At 56.2% G+C, this 23,462-nt stretch overlaps 1 protein-coding gene across 1 annotated transcript; it reads right to left on the bottom strand.

Moving 5' to 3' along the window:
• Positions 1 to 474: 474 nt before the first annotated feature.
• On the bottom strand, positions 475 to 23,059 carry LOC137356047 (protein phosphatase 1 regulatory subunit 14B-like). Its single transcript, XM_068021782.1, has 4 exons — positions 22,658 to 23,059; positions 2,045 to 2,128; positions 1,383 to 1,415; positions 475 to 617 (listed from the first exon to the last, which is right to left on the bottom strand). Exons 1-4 carry the CDS (start codon positions 22,865 to 22,867, stop codon positions 531 to 533), a joined length of 414 nt encoding a protein of 137 aa, XP_067877883.1. The 5' UTR covers positions 22,868 to 23,059; the 3' UTR covers positions 475 to 530.
• Positions 23,060 to 23,462: the final 403 nt, after the last annotated feature.

Consider the following 23,462-nt stretch of genomic DNA (forward strand, 5'->3'; position numbering starts at 1 on the left):
TTATCTTGCAATCCACTCTCGCCTTCCACACGTGTGTGTGTTTTTTTTTTAAAAAGCATTTTTAATTCATTTTCATAAAAAAAAAACAACAAGCAGCAGTTTACACTTTAAAATTAACAGAGGGAATAAAATGCCCCGACACCCGCACCCACCCACCCACACCGAGCCTCGAGGAGACGAAAGAGGGGGCCTGCAATCCCAAATCGCGCCCCTCCTTCTCCGTCAGACGCCCGGGAGGGGAGGTTTAAAGAATAAAGTGTCTCCGAGAGAGGGAGATGCGTCGATGGGAAGACTCCGCCAGCGACCTCTCCTTTCTCCCTCCTTGTGTATACCACACCGAGACCCCAGTCCTGCGGGGCTCTTGTCGATTTGCACCCCCTTTACCCTTACCCCTTTCCCACTCCTGCTGCCCTGCTCCTCTCCCCCTCCCCCCCACACACACACGCAAGCACACACCCCTGCACCCCCCCCTTCCCAAGTCCCCCGCTCCGCGCGCTCCTGGGACCCGTCCCCGCCCTGTCCCCGGACCCTCATTTTGCCTGGTGAGGGCTGAACTTGTTGGGCGTGTTCAGTTTCTGCATGCCTCGCACTTTCTGCAAGAGCTCCTTGACAAAGTCCTGGAGAGAGAGGGAGAGAGAGAGAGAGTAGAGAGAGAGAGCAGTGTTAGAGAGGAAGGGCTCCCATTTCAGCCACTTTGGGACTTTACAGCGTTCGGCCGCTCCCCGAGCCTGTTACACAGGAGAAGGAGGAGGCCATTCAGCCCCTCTCGAGCCTGTTCCGCCATTCTATGAGATCATAGCTGATATGTGACTGAACACAATTTCCCCAATATCCCTCAATTGGTTAACAATTGATCGCTGTTTGTGGAAGAGAGTTCCAAACTTTTCCCACCCTTTGTGTGTCGATCTGTTTCCTCATTTCACTCCTGTAAAATCTGGCTCTAATTTCCAGACTCTGCCCCCTCCCTCTCTTTATAATTTCATGCCTCTATCTACACGGTTTACAATGGTTTACATCTCTGTGTCATCGGTAAGTTTGGATTTGCGGCTGGCAATCCCGTTATCGAAATCGTTAATAAATACGGTGAATAGTTGAGACCCCACCCCCCCCCAACACCCATCCTGTGGAGAGACTCCCCACATCCTGTTAGTCTGCCCGTTATCCCCACTCTCTGTGTCTCCCGTTGTTTCGCCAATTTCCAAACCAGCTCAATAATCCCGCGAACTTCAACTTTAGCCAAAAGCGACTTAATCGAAACACGGGCGTGGAAGCCTTTCCGGGGCAGAGGGGACCCGTGCAGCGTCGTGGGCCCCGTTGCTAAACTCAAGGCACTACGTAAATGCAACTTGTTTTGAAATCCACCGTGAAGGGCGGGTACTCACATCAGTCGGCTTGTAACATTCGATGAGCAGCTCCTGCAACAGAACATTTAAACAGGCGTTAGTGCACAGGACAGGAGAAGGCAAGAGAGAGAGGCTCCCTCCCGCTCAGCTGCCCCTGAGCGGCCCTTTATCGCCCAGCTGTGAGTTTGCCCCCCCCGCGCCCGCACCCCGGGAAGGTGGAGGTGGGGCCGCCTTGTGGAATCGAGCAGTTTGGAGGTACTGAGTGTGGCGCTCGGCCGCGTCAGTTGAGAGTCACCCGCGCTGGTGCGGGACTGGAATCAGGTATAGGCCCAGATCGGGTAGAGAGGCAAGCAGTTTCCCTTCCCGAAAGGGGCATTAATGACCCAGTGGGGATTTGGACGACAATCCAACATCTTCATACGGTCACTTGTACTGAGACCAGATTTTTATTTCAGCATTTGAAATTCTCAAACCATCCATGGTGGATTTGAACTCACATTCTCTGGATTTCAAGCCCAGGCCCCTGGATTGACGGCCTGGTCCACTGGATTGTGAGCTCAGGCCCCTGGATTGACGGCCTGGTCCTCTGGATTGACGGTTCAGGACCCTGGAGCTCAGATAATTAACAAGGGAGAGTGTCCGATGAAATCTCGGCCTTGAGTTTCCCTGGCAACCAGACCACTCCATTCGCCATTCCTCACCTTAACTCTTGCGGCCCTCTCCTCTTCACTCGCTAAATCTAGAAGCTCATCAACATCGATCTCCAGCTCTGGTATTGCCTCCTCCTGCAAGGAATTCAAAAGGTAGGAGATTAGATTCAACGATTGCCATCAGGTCCAGCCCAACTCACCATCGCTCTCACCTCTGACTCACAAGATTCAAATCCCACACCATAGAGGGTTCAATCCACAATCCAGGCCGACCCTCCCAGTGTCAGTGCTGAGGGAGTGCTGCACTGTCGGAGGGTCAGTACTGAGGGAGGGTCGCACAGTCGGAGTGGCAGTACTGAGGGAGTGTCGCACTGTCGGAGGGTCAGTACTGAGGGAGTCCCGCACTGTCGGAGGGTCAGTACTGAGGGAGGGCCGCACTGTCGGAAGGTCTGTACTGCGGGAGCGCTGCACTGTCGGAGGGTCAGTACTGAGGGAGCGCCGCACTGTCGGAGGGTCAGTACTGAGGGAGTGCCGCACTGTCGGAGGTCAGTACTGAGGGAGTGTCGCACTGTCGGAGGGTCAGTACTGAGGGAGCGCCGCACTGTCGGAGGGTCAGTACTGAGGGAGTGCCGCACTGTCGGAGGTCAGTACTGAGGGAGTGTCGCACTGTCGGAGGGTCAGTACTGAGGGAGTGTCGCACTGTCGGAGTGTCAGTACTGAGGGAGTGTCGCACTGTCGGAGGGTCAGTACTGAGGGAGCGCCGCACTGTCAGAGGGTCAGTACTGAGGGAGCGCCGCACTGTCGGAGTGTCAGTACTGAGGGAGTGTCGCACTGTCGGAGGGTCAATACTGAGGGAGCGCCGCACTGTCGGAGGGTCAATACTGAAGGAGCGCCGCACTGTCGGAGGGTCAGTACTGAGGGAGCGCCGCACTGTCGGAGTGTCAGTACTGAGGGAGTGTCGCACGGTCGGAGGGTCAATACTGAGGGAGCGCCGCACTGTCGGAGGGTCAGTACTGAGGGAGCGCCGCACTGTCGGAGTGTCAGTACTGAGGGAGTGCCGCACTGTCGGAGGGTCAGTACTGAGGGAGCGCCGCACTGTCGGAGGGTCAATACTGAGGGAGTGCCGCACTGTCGGAGGGTCAGTACTGAGGGAGTGTCGCACTGTCGGAGGGTCAGTACTGAGGGAGTGCCGCACTGTCGGAGGGTCAGTACTGAGGGAGTCCCGCACTGTCGGAGGGTCATTACTGAGGGAGTGCCGCACAGTCGGAGGGTCAGTACTGAGGGAGTCCCGCACTGTCAGAGGGTCAGTACTGAGGGAGTGCCACACTGTCGGAGGGTCAGTACTGAGGGAGTGCCGCACTGTTGGAGGGTCAGTACTGAGGGAGTGCCGCACTGTCGGAGGGTCAGTACTGAGGGAGTGCCGCACTGTTGGAGGGTCAGTACTGAGGGAGCGCCGCACTGTCGGAGGGTCAGTACTGAGGAAGTCCCGCACTGTCGGAGGGTCAGTACTGAGGGAGTGGCGCACTGTCGGAGGGTCAGTACTGAGGGAGCGCCGCACTGTCGGAGGGTCAGTACTGAGGGAGCGCCGCACTGTCGGAGGGTCAGTACTGAGGGAGGGCCGCACTGTCGGAGGGTCAGTACTGAGGGAGCGCCGCACTGTCGGAGGGTCAGTACTGAGGGAGCGCTGCACTGTCGGAGGGTCAGTACTGAGGGAGCGCCGCACTGTCGGAGGGCCAGTACTGAGGGAGCGCCGCACTGTCGGAGGGTCAGTACTGAGGGAGTGCCGCACTGTCGGAGGGTCAGTACTGAGGGAGTGCCGCACTGTCGGAGGATCAGTACTGAGGGAGTGCCGCACTGTCGGAGGGTCAGTACTGAGGGAGTGCTGCGCATCGGAGGGTCAGTACTGAGGGAGAGCCGCACTGTCGGAGGGTCAGTACTGAGGGAGTGCCGCACTGTCGGAGGGTCAGTACTGAGGGAGTGCTGCGCATCGGAGGGTCAGTACTGAGGGAGAGCCGCACTGTCGGAGGGTCAGTACTGAGGGAGCGCCGCACTGTCGGAGGGTCAGTACTGAAGGAGTGCTGCACTGTCGGAGGTGCCGTCTTTCAGATGAGACATTAAACCGAGGCCCCCGTCTGCCCTCTCGGGCGGGTGTAAAAGATCCCACGGCCACTATTGGAAGAAGAGCAGGGGAGTTCTCCCCGATGTCCTGGGGACAATATTTATCCCTCAAACCAACATCAGTAAAAACAGATGATCCGGGTCATAAGCACGCAGGTATTTGGTGAGGGTGGGGGATTGACAGGACAGGACAGGGATAAAGATTCCAATTTAGAAGGAGACCAATCGGCCCTTCCTGTCTGTGCTGGTCTGGTGCGAGTTGGAGTTGTCTACTGGCCCTACCATGGGTTGGAGAGTCGAGGAGGTCATTGACATATGACCAGAGGATAAAAATGAGAGAGTGAAGATTCTCCGAATCCCTCAAACCCTCCCCCAGCCCAACAGGAAAAGGGGGAACCAATCTCTTGTCTCTGACCTGGGAACAATTCACACCAAAGACAGACCGAACCAGTCCAGGAGGGTGTGACTCATTCTGAAATGTGTAAAGTGCAGAGACACACAATCTTTCACTGTCTTGCCCCTACTTTGGTGTAAAACAGGACGAACCGGTTTCAAACTTGTGTGTTGGAAGGTGCACTGATGGAGCAGACAATATCTGAAAGGTTAATGAACTTCCTGTCAGTCTGACCTCTGTCAGTTGTCCAGGGGCTCGGGCGATTTATAACCATGACCTTCTTGTTGTTTTTTTTTGTGCCCATTTCGAGGTAAGCTGTGTTTCTCGAGGGCCTATCACGTCCTCGAGCGTTTTACACCCAATCAAGCATCTGTTTGGAAGTGCAGTCACTATTGTAGGAGACGCAGCAGAGCCAACTTGCGCACAGCAAGATCCCACAAACAGAAATGTGCTCCACAGCTGAATCCCATCCGACAACGCCTCGATTTTAAACTTCTCCTGCTCGTCTTCAAATCCCTCCTCGCTAACTCTCTCTCCCCATCTCTGTAAACTCCTCCAGCTCCTACAACCCTCCCTATCTCTGTAACCTCCTCCAGCCCCTACAACCCTCCCTATCTCTGTAACCTCCTCCAGCCCCGACAACCCTCCCTATCTCTGTAACCTCCTCCAGCCCCTACAACCCTCCCGATCTCTGTCACCTCCTCCAGCCCCGACAACCCTCCCTATCTCTGTAACCTCCTCCAGCCCCTACAACCCTCCCGATCTCTGTCACCTCCTCCAGCCCCGACAACCCTCCCTATCTCTGTAACCTCCTCCAGCTCCTACAACCCTCCCTATCTCTGTAACCTCCTCCAGCCCCGACAACCCTCCCTATCTCTGTAACCTCCTCCAGCCCCTACAACCCTCCCGATCTCTGTCACCTCCTCCAGCCCCTACAACCCTCCCTATCTCTGTAACCTCCTCCAGCCCCGACAACCCTCCCTATCTCTGTAACCTCCTCCAGCCCCTACAATCCTTCCTATCTCTGTAACCTCCTCCAGCCCCTACAACCTTCCCTATCTCTGTCACCTCCTCCAGCCCCTACAACCCTCCCTATCTCTGTAACCTCCTCCAGCCCCGACAACCCTCCCTATCTCTGTAACCTCCTCCAGCCCCTACAATCCTTCCTATCTCTGTAACCTCCTCCAGCCCCTACAACCCTCCCTATCTCTGTAACCTCCTCCAGCCCCGACAACCCTCCCTATCTCTGTAACCTCCTCCAGCCCCTAGAATCCTTCCTATCTCTGTCACCTCCTCCAGCCTCTACAACCCTCCCTATCTCTGTAACCTCCTCCAGCCCCGACAACCCTCCCTATCTCTGTCACCTCCTCCAGTCCCTACAACCCTCCCTATCTCTGTCACCTCCTCCAGCCCCTACAACCCTCCCTATCTCTGTAACCTCCTCCAGCCCCGACAACCCTCCCTATCTCTGTCACCTCCTCCAGCCCCGACAACCCTCCCTATCTCTGTAACCTCCTCCAGCCCCTACAACCCTCCGAGATCTCTGCGCTCCCTCCAATTCCAGCCTCTTGTCCATCCCCCGATTTAAATGCAAGACAGTGTGTGAAAAGGGCTCGGAAACCCCCAACAGCTGATATAGAGTTGAAGATGTACCACATCCGTTGTGAAACAAAAGGTGTGTTGGAGATTTTCGTACACTGCCGGGAGGAAGATAATAAATCAGGTTGCAATTCATGTGCGAGTCGCTGCACTTGTCAAACTGCTATCTCGAGAGAACAAGAAACAATCAATTGACCGCAGACTTCCATGGGTTCGGGTTTAGCTCATTCAGCACAGAGTGTGAATGAGAGTCTGTTTTACCTGCCGAGTGTGTGGGGCTCAGGACCACACCGGGCTCAGATGTGTCAGCGGTATCTGTTCTCAGTTAATCCAAGAATATAATCATGAAAGGCACTCGAATTGATTACTGGTGTGCAGACACGTGCAGCCATATCAGTATCTTTCTAGTCACTGTTAAACTAAACTCAGCTCCAGCTGTTGGACAATTCTGATCTGATCCCAGTGGAATGGTCACAAATAGACCAGAGGCTAAATGTCAACAGACTGTCAGGCCACGGTTTAACGTCTCAACTGAAAGAGTGTTCCTCCGACACTCCCTCAGTACTGACCCTCCGACAATGCAGCACTCCCTCAGTACTGACCCTCCGACAGTGCAGCACTCCCTCAGTACTGACCCTCCGACAGTGCGGCACTCCCTCAGTACTGACCCTCCGACAATGCAGCACTCCCTCAGTACTGATCCTCCGACAGTGCAGCACTCCCTCAGTACTGACCCTCCGACAGAGCGGCACTCCCTCAGTACTGACCCTCCGACAGTGCGGCACTCCCTCAGTACGGACCCTCCGACAGTGCGGCACTCCCTCAGTACTGACCCTCCGACAGTGCGGCGCTCCCTCAGTACTGACCCTCCGACAGTGCGGCTCTCCCTCAATACTGACCCTCTGACAGTGCGGCACTCCCTCAGTACTGATCCTCCAACAGTGCGGCACTCCCTCAGTACTGACCCGCCGACAGTGCGGCACTCCCTCAGTACTGACCCTCTGACAGTGCTGAGCTCCCTCAGTACTGACCCTCCGACAGTGCGGCACTCTCTCAGTACTGACCCTCCGACAGTGCGGCACTCCCTCAGTACTGATCCCCCAACTGTGCGGCACTCCCTCAGTACTGATCCTCCGACAGTGCGGCACTCCCTCAGTACTGATCCTCTGACAGTGCGGCACTCCCTCAGTACTGACCCTCCGACAGTGCAGCACTCCCTCAGTACTGACCCTCCGACAGTGCGGCGCTCCCTCAGGACTGGCACGGGGAGTTTTGGCCTGGACTTGGGGCTCGAGCCTCTGGAGTGGGTCTTAACCCCACGACCCTCTGTGTCCCCCTATTGCAGACCTGTCTACTCAGCACAGGCCGGGGGCTCGTCCCGGGATTCTCCTGCTCCGTCTGACTCAGTGAGGGTCACGGATATTAACAAACCTCTGAGCTCCTTTCCAACTAACCATATTCACGTCCAACTGGAGAAATTATTCGTCTGTGGGGTCATTACCGCAGTCGAGATGGAGCCAGGAACAGGAGGAGACCATTCAGCCCCTCCAGGGACTAAATTGGGTAACAGGCTTGAGGGGCTGAATGGCCTGCCCCTAGGTGGAAGCTTTCACCACACCCGCCTGGTTCTGTCAGTAAAGTCACTGCCCGCCAGGGCTACCGGGCACACAGGAAACCCGGTTCGCCTGTCTGGCGATGCCCACTGCAGTCAAATAGCCAGATGTATCAATCTTGGGGAGGTATGAGCTAAAGCCCTGACTGGCATGCAATGTCACCTCGAGCAGGGGTGCGAGAGCGAGAGAGAGCGCCTGGGCTGTTACTGATATCAGACCAATGAGGAGGTGGAGCCCCCAGGGTCCACAAGAAATCACTGGCAGGTAATCTGACACTAAAGGGCAGGATTAATGCAGGAATTCTCTGCACAGCAGTCAGCTCGTGCAGTGTAAAGTCACCTCTGAAAGCAACGAGTCACGTCTGCCCGGACTCAAAAATTCAACTGGCTTTTCTCCCCAGATTCCATCACCCCCAGAATTTGGCCCCCCCCCCCGTGTCTCTGCCCCTGCTGCGGATGGGGAGGGGTTCTCACAAGCAACAGCCACCCCCTCACCCAGCTAGACGTGTCCCCCGTGCACACCCCAGACAGAATGTGATGGGATATTCGACCACGTCGGGCATCGCAGCTGGCACGTACTTTCTGAATGGATTGCAGTCAGGAACCAGGAACCCCGACTGCGTTTTCATCCACTTAACAGAAGCTTGGACCCCCCTGACTCTCCCCGCACACCTCCTCCCATTTCTCCAGTTCAGTACTGACCCTCCGACAGTGCGGCACTCCCTCAGTACTGACCCTCTGACAGTGCAGCACTCCCTCAGTACTGACCCTCCGACAGTGCAGCACTCCCTCAGTACTGACCCTCCGATGGTGCGGCACTCCCTCAGTACTGACTCTCCGACAGTGCAGAGCTCCCTCAGTACTGACCCTCCGACAGTTCGGCACTCCCTCAGTACTGACCCTCCGACAGTGCGGCACTCCCTCAGTACTGACCCTCCGACAGTTCGGCACTCCCTCAGTACTGACCCTCCGACAGTGCGGCACTCCCTCAGTACTGACCCTCTGACACTGCAGCACTCCCTCAGTACTGACCCTCTGACAGTGCAGCACTCCTTCAGTACTGACCCTCTGACAGTGCAGCACTCCCTCAGTACTGACCCTCCGACAGTGCAGCACTCCCTCAGTACTGACCCTCCGATGGTGCGGCACTCCCTCAGTACTGACTCTCCGACAGTGCAGAGCTCCCTCAGTACTGACCCTCCGACAGTTCGGCACTCCCTCAGTACTGACCCTCCGACAGTGCGGCACTCCCTCAGTACTGACCCTCCGACAGTGCAGCTCCCCCTCAGTACTGACCCTCTGACAGTGCGGCACTCCCTCAGTACTGATCCCCTGACAGTGCAGCACTCCCTCAGTACTGACCCTCTGACACTGCAGCACTCCCTCAGTCCTGACCCTCCGACAGTGCGGCACTCCCTCAGTACTGACCCTCCGACAGTGCAGCTCCCCCTCAGTACTGACCCTCTGACAGTGCGGCACTCCCTCAGTACTGACATTGGCAGTGTCGGTCTGGATGATGTCAGGTCTCCTGCGCAGGGGGTCGACCCCAGGGGCATTCTGACTGGGATACACGAGACGTACAGCACAGAAAGAGGCCTTTCAGCATTATCAGTCCATACTGGCGTTTCTGCTGCCCTTGAGGGTTACCCACATCTGAAATCTGGGAAGGAGGGTGTGTGAGGGAGAGAGAGAGAGTGAAATGGAAGATCTGATTGTCAGTGGCTGCTGAGAGAGGCTGCTTTAACAGTGTGTTTTTCTCGCTGGCGTTCATTACCACCTCATGCACTGAGTGGGGTTTAAACGGCACGTTGAACAGCTGCAGACAGAAAGGGAGCAGCCACTGATTACTGCTGTCGTCAGCACAAACAGGTTTTCACGCTCCGCTGGGAATTCTCTTCAAGCTGGGGCAGCTTCGCTCTCCCGCCCTGAGTTATTGATTAGGAAGGTGTGTTCAGAAGCTTCCAGAATGGCAGATTTCTGTTTCAGAACCTCCCCCAGGCACCTCCATGTCAGGAGTCCACACTTCCGCTCCGTGTTGTGTTTTTTCTCAGCTGAGACGTTTCGGTCTCAACTCAGAAGGCTCGGGTTCGAGTTCCTGATATTGGTCAGGGATTGGGAGACTGTCCTCCCTTCCTCCCTCCCCCTCCACATCCCCTCCTCCCCCTCCACATCCCCTGCTCAAACCCACTCCGGTTTGAAAATCAGGCCCATTAAATTCCTGCACTCAGTCAGAAAGACAGAACTCCCGTCTCTCCAGCTCCTTTCAGCCACTCAGGACGTCCCAAAGTCCCTCACAGTCAACGAAGCACTCTTTTTGTTCAAAGTGTAGTCACTGTTGTAATGTAGGAAACACAGCAGCTAATTCACGCACAGCAAGATCCCACAAACAGCAATGTGATAATGACCCGGATCATCTGTTTTTACTGATGTTGTTTGAGGGATAAATATTGTCCCCAGGACACCGGGGAGAACTCCCCTGCTCTTCTTCCAATAGTGGCCGTGGGATCTTTTACACCCACCCGAGAGGGCAGACGGGGGCCTCGGTTTAATGTCTCATCTGAAAGACGGCACCTCCGACAGTGCGGCACTCCCTCAGTACTGACCCTCCGACAGTGCAGCACTCCCTCAGTACTGACCCTCCGACAGTGCGGCACTCCCTCAGTAATGACCCTCCGACAGTGCGGCACTCCCTCAGTACTGACCCTCCGACAGTGCGGCGCTCCCTCAGTACTGACCCTCCGACAGTGCGGTGCTCCCTCAGTACTGACCCTCCGACAGTGCGGCGCTCCCTCAGTACTGACCCTCCGACAGTGCGGCGCTCCCTCAGCACTGACCCTCTGACAGTGCGGAGCTCCCTCAGTACTGACCCTCTGACAGTGCGGCACTCCCTCAGTACTGACCCTCCGACAGTGCGGCGCTCCCTCAGCACTGACCCTCCGACAGTGCGGCGCTCCCTCAGTACTGACCCTCCGACAGTGCAGCACTCCCTCAGTACTGACCCTCCGACAGTGCGGCACTCCCTCAGTACTGACCCTCCGACAGTGCGGCGCTCCCTCAGTACTGACTCTCCGACATTGCGGAGCTCCCTCAGTACTGCACTGGGAGCGTCAGCCTGGATTTTTGTTCCCGGGTCTCCAATGGGGGCTCGACCCATGACCTTTGTATTCTGAGCCGGGAGGGAGAATTGCAGCAGGTGGGGTTTTATACCCCGTGGTACCTGGCCAGTACATCAGTTGCCATGGGTTCAAATCTCACGACAGGGATTTAAGAGGCAGAATTAATTCCAGTAAATTGACACCATGAACTGACTGGTTCACTCATGATCTTTGAGGAAGGAAACTGGGTTCCTCTCCAAGTCTGGTCAACATGTGACGGCGAGGTAACCAGGGATGTCCAACAAGATCAAGAACTGTCAGGGGATCAATTGCGACCCCCTCACTCTCAAAGTCTGTCAGCAGCTAGTCTTTGTGACCTCTGATCTCCCACACCACTCACGCCCCTCCCCTCTCCACCCACATCCACCCCCAACCCAATGGGTCAACCGATCGACCAAGGCTGCATTCCTCAACAACATCTTTTCCAGCAGGTCCCCTTCCCCCACCTCCCCTCTCTGTTGAACAGACTAATAACAATGTCACCTTGGTTAGCACAGGCAGAACGGTCAGTTAGGTGAGGATGGGTGGGTGGGGTTAACTGTTGATTTATCTGCCTCGCGCCCCCATCAACCCGCTGAGGCGAGGCGAGAAAATCCGGAGCGGCAGAGGGAAATAAAAGAGAGATCGGGAAACGGAACTGATCCATTCCTGCTGCTCCTTTTACTCGAAGCCTTGGTGTAGGCCCTACGTGTTGCCATGGCAACTTTAGGCCTTTTGCTGGGTGATAGGCCTCTCCATTGGTATTCCAAACCGCAGACTCGAGCGACTGGCTTGTCAGCTCAAAATGGTCAGTTGTCGCCTCAAGGATGGTCAATCAAGCAAGGCCTTTGGGCCAGTTCAGAACAACAGGCCTCAATTTTCAGCACGGACTAAAGGGGTTTCTCAGGTCTCGGCCTGTTAGTTCTCTGGCATCCCTCTTTCTGTCCCGCCCCTTAGCCCCTCTCCTTCCCTTGCCCTCTTTCCCCACCCCCCCACCCTCTCTCCTCTTCCTTACCCTCTCTCTCTCCCCACCCTCTCCGAGTGAAGCACACTAAGTGAAGGCACCTCCGATGAGGTAGCAGGAAAGATCCCTGCTCATGACAGAAGGGCAGGCCCAGGGGCTGTGTTTCTGTGCAGGCAGCCTCTCGAAACAACAGGAGCTCCCGGGAAGCCGCAGAGCGGCGCGGAACCGGACTTCCCAACATTACCCAGGGATTCGACGACGGAGGCCCGTGTGGAGCATAGAAACTGGCACTGACTAGATGGGCCAAATGGCCTTCCGCAGGGCTGTGAAAATCTGTGCTGTTCAACACAGACACAATCCTTAATGTATCAAAAAGAACCATGGTGCCTTTCATAACCCCATACCTTCCAAACCTGCGACCTCTACCAACTAGAAGGACAAGGACAGCACTTTATACACCACAGGCGGCCACTTCATAACCAACATAACCAGGAATCAAAACATGAAAAACACTCAAAATACCAGCCTCAGGTGTTCAGACAAGAGACTGCATTTCCTGTAGCCTCCCACAGATTTCTTACTCCAAGACGATAAAGGCTTTAACTGAGGGAAGAAGACAAGGGAGAACAGAAAAGAGAAGTCACTCCCACCTCCCATTCCACACCCTCCGTAAACTTCAGCGCATCCCAAACTCCACTGCCACCCGTGTCCTACCTCACACCGAGTCCCGTTCACCCATCACCCGCTCTGCTCGCTGACCTACACTGGCTCCCGGTCTGGCGACACCTCGATTTTAAAACTCTCACCCTCCTGTTCAAATCCCTCCATGGCCTCCTCGTCCCCTCCCTAGCTCTGTAACCTCCTCAAGTGTCTACAACACTGGCATCTACCCTGCAATGTGGAAAATTGCCCAGGTATGTCCTGTACACAAAAAGCAGGACAAGTCCAACCCGGCCAATTACCGTCCCATCAGCCTCCTCTCAATCATCAGTAAAGTGATGGAAGGTGTCATCAACAGTGCCATCAAGCGGCACTTGCTGAGCAATAACCTGCTCAGTGATGCTCAGTTTGGGTTTCGCCAGGGCCACTCAGCTCCTGACCTCATTACAGCCTTGGTTCAAACATGGACAAAAGAGCTGAACTCAACAGGTGAGGTGAGAGTGACTGCCCTTGACATCAAGGCAGCATTTGACCGAGTATGGCATCAAGGAGCACTAGCAAAACTGAGGTCAATGGGAATCAGGGGGAAAACCTCCGCTGGCTGGAGTCTTACCTAGCGCAAAGGAAGATGATTGTGGTTGTTGGAGGTCAATCATCTGAGCTCCAGGACATCACTGCAGGAGTACCTCAGGGTAGTGTCCTCGGCCCAACCATCTTCAGCTGCTTCATCAATGACCTTCCTTCAATCATAAGGTCAGAAGTGGGGATGTTCGCTGATGATTGCACAATGTTCAGCACCATTCACGACTCCTCAGATACTGAAAGCAGTCCGTGTAGAAATGCAGCAAGACCTGGACAATATGCAGGCTTGGGCTGATACGTGGCAAGTAACATTCGCGCCACACAAGTGCCAGGCAATGACCATCTCCAACAAGAGAGAATCTAACCATCTCCCCTTGACATTCAACGGCATTACCATCGCTGAATCCCCCACTATCAACATCCTGGGGGTCACCATTGACCAGAAACTGAACTGGAGGAGCCATATAAATACCGTGGCTACAAGAGCAGGTCAGAGGTAGGAATCCTGAGGCGAGTAACTCACCTCCTGACTCCCCAAAGCCTGTCCACCATCTACAAGGCACAAGTTAGGAGTGTGATGGAATACTCTCCACTTGCCCGGATGGGTGCAGCTCCAACAACACTCAAGAAGCTCCACACCATCCAGGACAAAGCAGCCCGCTTGATTGGCACCCCATCCACAAACATTCACTCCCTCCACCACCGACGCACAGTGGCAGCAGTGTGTACCATCTACAAGATACACTGCAGCAATGCACCAAGGCTCCTGAGACAGCACCTTCCAAACCCGCGACCTCTACCAACTAGAAGGACAAGGGGAGCAGATACATGGGAACACCACCACCTGCAAGTTCCCCTCCAAGTCACACACCATCCTGACTTGGAACTATATCGCCGTTCCTTCACTGTCGCTGGGTCAAAATCCTGGAACTCCCTTCCTAACAGCACTGTGGGTATACCTACCCCACATGGACTGCAGCGGTTCAAGAAGGCAGCTCACCACCACCTTCTCAAGGACAATTAGGGATGGGCAATAAATGCTGGGCCTGACCAGTGACGCCCACAACCCAATAATGAATTTTTAAAAAAGCCCCTACAACCCTCCCTAACTCTGTAACCTCCTCCAGCCCCTACAACCCTCCCTATCTCTGTAACCTCCTCCAACCCCTACAACCCTCCCTATCTCTGTAACCTCCTCCAACCCCTACAACCCTCCCTATCTCTGTAACATCCTCCAGCCCCGACAACCCTCCCTATCTCTGTAACATCCTCCAGCCCCTACAACCCTCCCTATCTCTGTAACCTCCTCCAACCCCTACAACCCTCCCTATCTCTGTAACATCCTCCAGCCCCGACAACCCTCCCTATCTCTGTAACATCCTCCAGCCCCTACAACCCTCCCTATCTCTGTAACCTCCTCCAACCCCTACAACCCTCCCTATCTCTGTAACCTCCTCCAACCCCTACAACCCTCCCTATCTCTGTAACATCCTCCAGCCCCGACAACCCTCCCTATCTCTGTAACATCCTCCAGCCCCTACAGCCCTCCCTATCTCTGTAACCTCCTCCAACCCCTACAACCCTCCCTATCTCTGTAACCTCCTCCAGCCCCTACAACCCTCCCTATCTCTGTAACCTCCTCCAGCCCCTACAACCCTCCCTATCTCTGTAACCTCCTCCAGCCCCTACAACCCTCCCTATCTCTGTAACATCCTCCAGCCCCGACAACCCTCCCTATCTCTGTAACCTCGTCCAGCCCCGACAACCCTCCCTATCTCTGTAACCTCCTCCAGCCCCTACAACCCTCCCTATCTCTGTAACCTCCTCCAGCCCCTACAACCCTCCCTATCTCTGGAACCTCCTCCAGCCCCTACAACCCTCCCTATCACTGTAACCTCCTCCAGCCCCTACAACATTCCCTACCTCTGTAACCTCCTCCAGCCCCTACAACCCTCCCTATCTCTGTAACCTCCTCCAGCCCCTACAACCCTCCCTATCTCTGTAACCTCCTCCAGCCCCTACAACCCTCCCTATCTCTGTAACCTCCTCCAGCCCCTACAACTCTCCCTATCTCTGTAACCTCCTCCAGCCCCGGCAACCCTCCCTATCTCTGTAACCTCCTCCAGCCCCGACAACCCTCCATATCTCTGTAACCTCCTCCAGCCCCTACAACCCTCCCTATCTCTGTAACCTCCTCCAGCCCCGACAACCCTCCCTATCTCTGTAACCTCCTCCAGTCCCTACAACCCTCCCTATCTCTGCAACCTCCTCCAGCCCCTACAACCCTCCCTATCTCTGTAACCTCCTCCAGCCCCGACAACCCTCCCTATCTCAGTAACCTCCTCCAGCCCCTACAACCCTCCCTATCTCTGTAACCTCCTCCAGCCCCGACAAACCTCCCTATCTCTGTAACCTCCTCCAGTCCCTACAACCCTCCCTATCTCTGTAACCTCCTCCAGCCCCGACAACCCTCCCTATCTCTGTAACCTCCTCCAGCCCCTACAACCCTCCCTATCTCTGTAACCTCCTCCAGCCCCGACAACCCTCCCTATCTCAGTAACCTCCTCCAGCCCCTACAACCCTCCCTATCTCTGTAACCTCCTCCAGCCCCGACAACCCTCCCTATCTCTGTAACCTCCTCCAGCCCCTACAACCCTCCCTATCTCTGTAACCTCATCCAGCCCCGACAACCCTCCCTATCTCAGTAACCTCCTCCAGCCCCGACAACCCTCCCTATCTCAGTAACCTCCTCCAGCCCCTACAACCCTCCCTATCTCTGTAACCTCCTCCAGCCCCGACAAACCTCCCTATCTCTGTAACCTCCTCCAGTCCCTACAACCCTCCCTATCTCTGTAACCTTCTCCAGCCCCGACAACCCTCCCTATCTCTGTAACCTCCTCCAGCCCCTACAACCCTCAATATCTCTGTAACCTCCTCCAGCCCCGACAACCCTCCCTATCTCTGTAACCTCCTCCAGCCCCGACAAATCTCCCTATCTCTGTAACCTCCTCCAGCCCCAACAACCCTCCCTATCTCTGTAACCTCCTCCAGCCCCTACATCCCTCCCTATCTCTGTAACCTCCTCCAGCCCCTACAACCCTCCCTATCTCTGTAACCTCCTCCAGCCCCTACAACCCTCCCTATCTCTGGAACCTCCTCCAGCCCCTACAACCCTCCCTATCACTGTAACCTCCTCCAGCCCCTACAACCTTCCCTACCTCTGTAACCTCCTCCAGCCCCTACAACCCTCCCTATCTCTGTAACCTCCTCCAGCCCCTACAACCCTCCCTATCTCTGTAACCTCCTCCAGCCCCTACAACCCTCCCTATCTCTGTAACCTCCTCCAGCCCCTACAACTCTCCCTATCTCTGTAACCTCCTCCAGCCCCGGCAACCCTCCCTATCTCTGTAACCTCCTCCAGCCCCGACAACCCTCCCTATCTCTGTAACCTCCTCCAGCCCCTACAACCCTCCCTATCTCTGCAACCTCCTCCAGCCCCGACAACCCTCCCTATCTCTGTAACCTCCTCCAGTCCCTACAACCCTCCCTATCTCTGTAACCTCCTCCAGCCCCTACAACCCTCCCTATCTCTGTAACCTCCTCCAGCCCCGACAACCCTCCCTATCTCTGTAACCTCCTCCAGCCCCAACAACCATCCCTATCTCTGTAACCTCCTCCAGCCCCTACAACCCTCCCTATCTCTGTAACCTCCTCCAGCCTCTACAACCCTCCCTATCTCTGTAACCTCCTCCAGTCCCTACAACCCTCCCTATCTCTGTAACCTCCTCCTGCCCCGACAACCCTCCCTATCTCTGTAACCTCCTCCAGCCCCTACAACCCTCCCTATCTCTGTAACCTCATCCAGCCCCGACAACCCTCCCTATCTCAGTAACCTCCTCCAGCCCCTACAACACTCCCTATCTCTGTAACCTCCTCCAGCCCCGACAAACCTCCCTATCTCTGTAACCTCCTCCAGTCCCTACAACCCTCCCTATCTCTGTAACCTTCTCCAGCCCCGACAACCCTCCCTATCTCTGTAACCTCCTCCAGCCCCTACAACCCTCCCTATCTCTGTAACCTCCTCCAGCCCCGACAACCCTCCCTATCTCAGTAACCTCCTCCAGCCCCTACAACCCTCCCTATCTCTGTAACCTCCTCCAGCCCCGACAACCCTCCCTATCTCTGTAACCTCCTCCAGCCCCTACAACACTCCCTATCTCTGTAACCTCCTCCAGCCCCTACAACCCTCCCTATCTCTGTAACCTCCTCCAGCCCCTACAACCCTCCCTATCTCTGTAAACTCCTCCAGTCCCTACAACCCTCCCTATCTCTGTAACCTCCTCCAGCCCCTACAACCCTCCCTATCTCTGTAACCTCCTCCAGCCCCAACAACCCTCCCTATCTCTGTAACCTCATCCAGCCCCTACAACCCTCCCTATCTCTGTAACCTCCTCCAGCCCCTACAACCTTCCCTACCTCTGTAACCTCCTCCAGGCCCTACAACCCTCCCTATCTCTGTAACTTTCTCCAGCCCCCACAACCCTCCCCATCTCTGTAACCTCCTCCAGCCCCGACAACCCTCCGAGATCTCTGCGCTCCCTCCAATTCCAGCCTCTTGTCCATCCCCCGATTCCCATCGCTCCACCATTGGCGGCCGTGCCTTCAGCTGCCTGGGGCCCTAAGCTCTGGAATTCCCTCCCTAAACCTCTCCGCCTCTCTCTCTCCTCCTTTAAGACGCTCCTTAAAAACCGACCTCTTTGACCGAGCTTTTGTTCGCCTGTCCCTAATATCTCCTTATGTGGCTCGGGGGTCAAATTCTGTCTGACTTACGCTCCTGTGAAACACCTAAGGGCTAGATAAATTCAAGTAGTTGTGGTTTTGGTCTGAGAACTGAAATTTAGTTTGACTGCCCCACAGTTTGGACTTCGGAGGGGGAGGCTTGTTTGTCTACACAGCAACAAATGACCTCCGACAGCGCGGCGCTCCCTCAGTACTGACCCTCCGACAGTGCGGCGCTCCCTCAGTACTGACCCTCCGACAGTGCGGCGCTCCCTCAGTACTGACCCTCCGACAGTGCGGCGCTCCCTCAGTACTGACCCTCCGACAGTGCGGCACTCCCTCAGTACTGACCCTCCGACAGTGCGGCGCTCCCTCAGTACTGACCCTCCGACAGTGCGGCGCTCCCTCAGTACTGACCCTCCGACAGTGCGGAGCTCCCTCAGTACTGACCCTCCGACAGTGCGGAGCTCCCTCAGTACTGACCCTCCGACAGTGCAGCACTCCCTCAGTACTGACCCTCCGACAGTGCGGCACTCCCTCAGTACTGACCCTCCGACAGTGCGGCACTCCCTCAGTACTGACCCTCCGACAGTGCGGAGCTCCCTCAGTACTGACCCTCCGACAGTGCGGCACTCCCTCAGTACAGACCCTCTGACAGTGCGGCACTCCCTCAGTACAGACCCTCTGACAGTACGGCACTCCCTCAGTACTGACCCTCCGACAGTGCGGCACTCCCTCAGTACTGACCCTCCGACAGTGCGGAGCTCCCTCAGTACTGACCCTCTGACAGTGCGGCGCTCCCTCAGTACTGACCCTCCGACAGTGCAGCACTCCCTCAGTACTGACCCTCCGACAGTGCGGCACTCCCTCAGTACTGACCCTCCAACAGTGCGACACTCCCTCAGTACTGACCCTCCGACAGTGCAGCACTCCCTCAGTACTGACCCTCCGACAGTGCAGCACTCCCTCAGTACTGACCCTCCAACTGTACGGCACACCCTCAGTACTGACCCTCCAACAGTGCAGCACTCCCTCAGTACTGCCCCTCCGACAGTGCGGCACTCCCTCAGTACTGACCCTCCAACAGTCCGGCACACCCTCAGTCCTGACCCTCCAACAGTGCAGCACTCCCTCAGTACTGACCCTCCAACAGTACGGCACACCCTCAGTACTGACCCTCCGACAGTGCGGCGCTCCCTCATTACTGACTCTCCGTCAGTGCTGCACTTCCTCAGTACTGACCCTCCGACAGTGCGGCACTCCCTCAGTACTGACCCTCTGACAGTGCGGAGCTCCCGCAGTACTGACCCTCTGACAGTGCGGCGCTCCCTCAGTACTGACCCTCCGACAGTGCGGCGCTCCCTCAGTACTGACCCTCCGACAGTGCGGCGCTCCCTCAGTACTGACCCTCCGACAGTGCGGCGCTCCCTCAGTAGTGACCCTCCGACAGTGTGGCACTCCCACAGTAGTGACCCTCTGACAGTGCGGAGCTCCCTCAGTACTGACCCTCTGACAGTGCGGAGCTCCCTCAGTACTGACCCTCTGACAGTGCGGCGCTCCCTCAGTACTGACCCTCCGACAGTGCGGCGCTCCCTCAGTACTGACCCTCCGACAGTGCGGCGCTCCCTCAGTACTGACCTTCCGACAGTGCGGCGCTCCCTCAGTACTGACCCTCCGACAGTGCGGCGCTCCCTCAGTACTGACCCTCCGACAGTGCGGCGCTCCCTCAGTACTGACCCTCCGACAGTGCGGCGCTCCCTCAGTACTGACCCTCCGACAGTGCGGCGCTCCCTCAGTACTGGGCACTGGGAATGTCCGTGAGGATTCTGGAGCTCAAATCTCTACAGTGGGGGTTTGACCCCACGACCTTCTGATGCAGAGGTTATGATCTGAGACCCGTGCAGTCCTGCCAACTCCCACGTCACTAGGCCCCGGGGTAACCGCATATAAATCTGTGCTGTTTTTGGCCCCCTTTCAAACGCGATACCTCTCTTTACCCCCAGGTCCACCTCTTCTACCCTCACTCGATCCAGGAGGGTGGACAGGCAGGCGAGCAGGCCCGCAGCTGCTGACTCAACCTTCCTCTCACTGCACCCTGCGTTCGGGGCAGAGGTGGGAGTGAACTCTCTCTGAGGGGGACGGGTGGTTTGAAGGAAAGGGCAGGAGTGAATCGAGTGGCGGGATGCGGAAGCCGGGGGAAGGGCGGCTCCCCGAGTTTGATTTTATGTCAATCATTGGGGCCTGGTTGGGACTTGGGGGGAGGGAGAAATGAGCGGGAGAGTGGCTGGCGGGAGGTCGCAAGGGGGAGCCTCCAGGGTTGTGTGCCAGGCCTAGTTAGGAAGGAAGGGACATTGTGAAGGAGGGGCCTTGTCACTCCCACTCCTCGATCTCTCTTCACCCCGTCCTGGGGAAATCTCTCACCGCCTTGCCAGATACTTCAGGCCAAGGGATGGTTGGTAAATCTTCAAGGCCCGTTCTTCAACAACACCAACTGACATTGATATAGCGCACAGGAGTGTAAATCAGACAGAATTTGACCCCAAGCCACATAAGGAGATATTAAGGACAGGCGATCAAAAGCTCAGTCAAAGGGGTCGGTTTTGAAGGAGGAGAGAGAGAGATGTTCCCGCTCACATCCAGTGAGAGGATTTTAGAACCATAGAAAGGTTACGGCACAGAAAGAGGCCGTTCAGCCCATCATGTGCTGGGAAAACTAGCCGCCCACCTGCCAGCACCTGCCCGCCTTGCAGGTTATTGCACTTCAGGTGCATGTTGGGGTACCCTGTCAAAGAGTTGAGGGTTTCTGCCTCCACCACCGATCCGGAGAGTGAATTCTACCCCCCCCCTCCCTCCATGCTTGAGGCCCAGTGTCCCTCGCTCTCTCCCTCTCGCCCGGGGCTTGAGTTGCAGGCACGGGCTGCAGTCGTGACTCTCTGGGTCCGAGAGTTGGTGACTGGGGATTAGGGGTTCGGTCCCCTGAAGGAGTGAGGAACTCAGCCACGATTTCTGCTCCTCGTCACGTTCCGGTCAGCCAGGCCCGCGCGTGTGTGTGTGTGTATCAGGTTCGGACACAGCCAGGCTGGACCACGCTGCGGAATATCCCGACACTGCCCAGGAACCAGCTCAAAAGCTCATCACTCAGGGACACAGAGACTGGCCGAGAAACCAGCACTCAAAACTCGAGGACCGTAATTCACAATGTCCTCTGACCTTGGCATGACTTCTCACGCTCTCACTCTCCCACCCTGCCCCATGCCCCTCCTCTCTGCCTCCTTCCCTCTATCTGTCCCTTGTCCCTCCCTCTCTCTGTCCCCCCTCCCATCCCTCCCTTTCTCCCTCCCTCTGTCTCTCCCTCTCTCTGTCCCTCCGTCCCTCTGTCTCTCTCCCTCTGCCCCTCCCTCCCTCTGCCCCTCCCTCTCTCTGTCCCCCCCCCTTCCTCCCTCTCTATGACCCCTCCCCCCCGTCTCCCTCTCTCTCTCTGTCCCTCTATCTCACTCTCTCTCTGTCCCTTTGTCTCTCCCTCTCCATCCCTCTGCCCCTCCCTCTCTCTGTCCCCTCCTCTCTGCCTCCCTCCCTCTGTCTGTCCCTCCCTCTCTGCCTCCCTCCCTCTCTCTGTCCCACTATCCCTCCCTCTCTATGTCCCCCCCCCCCGCCTCCCTCTCTCTCTCTGTCTTCTCTTTGCCTCCCTCTCTCTCTCTCTCTGTCCCTTTGTCTCTCCCTCTCCATCCTTCTGCTTCTCCCTATCTCTGACCCTCTGTTTCTCTCCCTTTCTGTCCCTCTGTACCTCCGTCCCTGTTTCTCCCTCTCTCTGTCCCTCTCCATCCCTCTGCCTCTCCCTCTCTTTGTCCCTCCCGCTCCCTCTCCATGCTTCTCCCTCTCTGTCTGTCCCGCTCTACTAATGCTCCCTATTGTGAGGGGGAGATAGGAGGTGTCTCATCCTTTACACTGTTGCAGTATAAACGGCAGGGGAATCTGGGCTAAACTCAGGGGCTTGTTGTATTAAAAGGAGACACTGGTTGAGCTGCCTGACCCGGTAACACTGGAGCCTGCAGCCTGGAGACTGGAGTCCGGAGACTGGGCTCTCTGTAAAAGTGAACCTTTTCAGGCTGGTTAAACAGTGCAGGACAGGAGGCTCCGATCCGGAGCTGATATCAATCAGGCTCGAATTCACCACAAGGTCGATTCTGATAGCCAGGCTGAAAGCAATGCCCAGACAGACTGCTCCCTGGGAAAGTTGACATTATCGTGTCCTGGAGAATTATTCACTGTTCAAACCCAACCATGTACTTGTTTCGAGAAAGTTATGAGGGATTTCAAGAAATTCCAGTCATGTGGTTTATTGTTCTGCGAGGGACAGAGAGAGAGAGAGGGAGAAAGAAAGAAAGACGAGGAAAGAGAGAGAAGGGATATCAAGAGACTGAGAAGAGGAAGAAGAGGAGAGACAGAGAAAGGGAGAAAGTCAGAGAGAAGGAGACAGAGAGAGAGAGAGAGAGAATGAGGATCCCGGAGAGGATTTGATCTCCATATTGTGATTACCTTTGTTCCCAGTTGTTGAGGGTACAGCTGCCTGTCCCTCTGCTCCCCACTCACTCACTCACTGACTCACTCACTCACTCACTCACTCCCTCACTCACTCCCTCACTCACTGACTCACTCACTCACTCACTCCCTCACTCACTCACTCTCTCACTCCCTCACTCACTCACTGACTCACTGACTCACTCTCTCCCTCACTCCCTCACTCCCTCACTCCCTCCCTCACTCACTCCCTCACTCCCTCACTCCCTCACTCCCTCACTCCCTCCCTCACTCACTCACTCACCTCGCAGTCGTACAGCTGGGTGAGCTGCTCAATGATCCATTCTTCCAGGTTCAGCCTTTTCCTCAGCTCTCTCCTGTCGTATTTCACTGTCACCTTTCCTTGCCTCCGCTGGGGCGTCTCGCTGTCCTCCCCACTGGCGCTGGGGTCACTGGGAGCTTGGAAATAGACCCGGGGCTGAGGGCTGCTTTCGGTAGTGCCCACTGCAGCCATTCCCTTTATCCCTCCGTACCTCAGTCACTTTCTCTCTCTCTCCGTCTCCCTCTGTCCGATCTCTTTGTCTCTCTCTCTCTCTCTCCTCTGTCAATCTCCGAACCTGACTGCTTCGCGCCCCAAGAAAACTTACACTCACCAACCCAGCACTTAATGGAATAAATTCACAGCTGCCGCCTCTTAAAGGCACACCGATCCTGCCAACTCAGCAAGCTCCCCCCAACACACCACCTCAACCCCCACAGATCTGCACCTTCCGCCACCCGGGGGAGGGGGGCTACAAAATCACCTGGAGTGCAAACCCCCCAACAACCACCGGCCCCCTCCCCCACGTCCCAACCAACGGAGGCAGCAAGCCCTGTCTGCAGCACAATTAAGATCCGCGGACTGAAAATCAAGCGGCCGATGGGAGTTAAAGCGGAGAGGCTGTGTGATGATCTGTGGACAGGAGAGTGGTGGATCCACTATGGCGCCTGTGTTCCCCCACCCCCAGCCTCCAGATCCCGGATATTTGACTGCGGTAGGCAGGCTCGGGTGTTGGAAGCTGGGCGGTGGGGGATGTAGGTTAAAGAGATTCCACCTCCCCCCCCACCCC

Source organism: Heterodontus francisci, chromosome 44 (genome assembly GCF_036365525.1).
Source record: "Heterodontus francisci isolate sHetFra1 chromosome 44, sHetFra1.hap1, whole genome shotgun sequence".
In the NCBI taxonomy this organism is placed as follows: Eukaryota; Metazoa; Chordata; class Chondrichthyes; order Heterodontiformes; family Heterodontidae; genus Heterodontus; species Heterodontus francisci.

Coding starts and splice junctions, on each gene's coding strand:
- LOC137356047 (XM_068021782.1), bottom strand. CDS start 22,867: ATGGCTGCAGTGGGCACTACCGAAAGCAGCCCTCAGCCCCGGGTCTAT. Junction 1,416..2,044: donor AGAGGGCCGCAAGAGTTAAG/GTGAGGAATGGC, acceptor GTTCTGTTGCAG/GAGCTGCTCATCGAATGTTA. Junction 618..1,382: donor AATGTTACAAGCCGACTGAT/GTGAGTACCCGC, acceptor CTCTCTCTCCAG/GACTTTGTCAAGGAGCTCTT.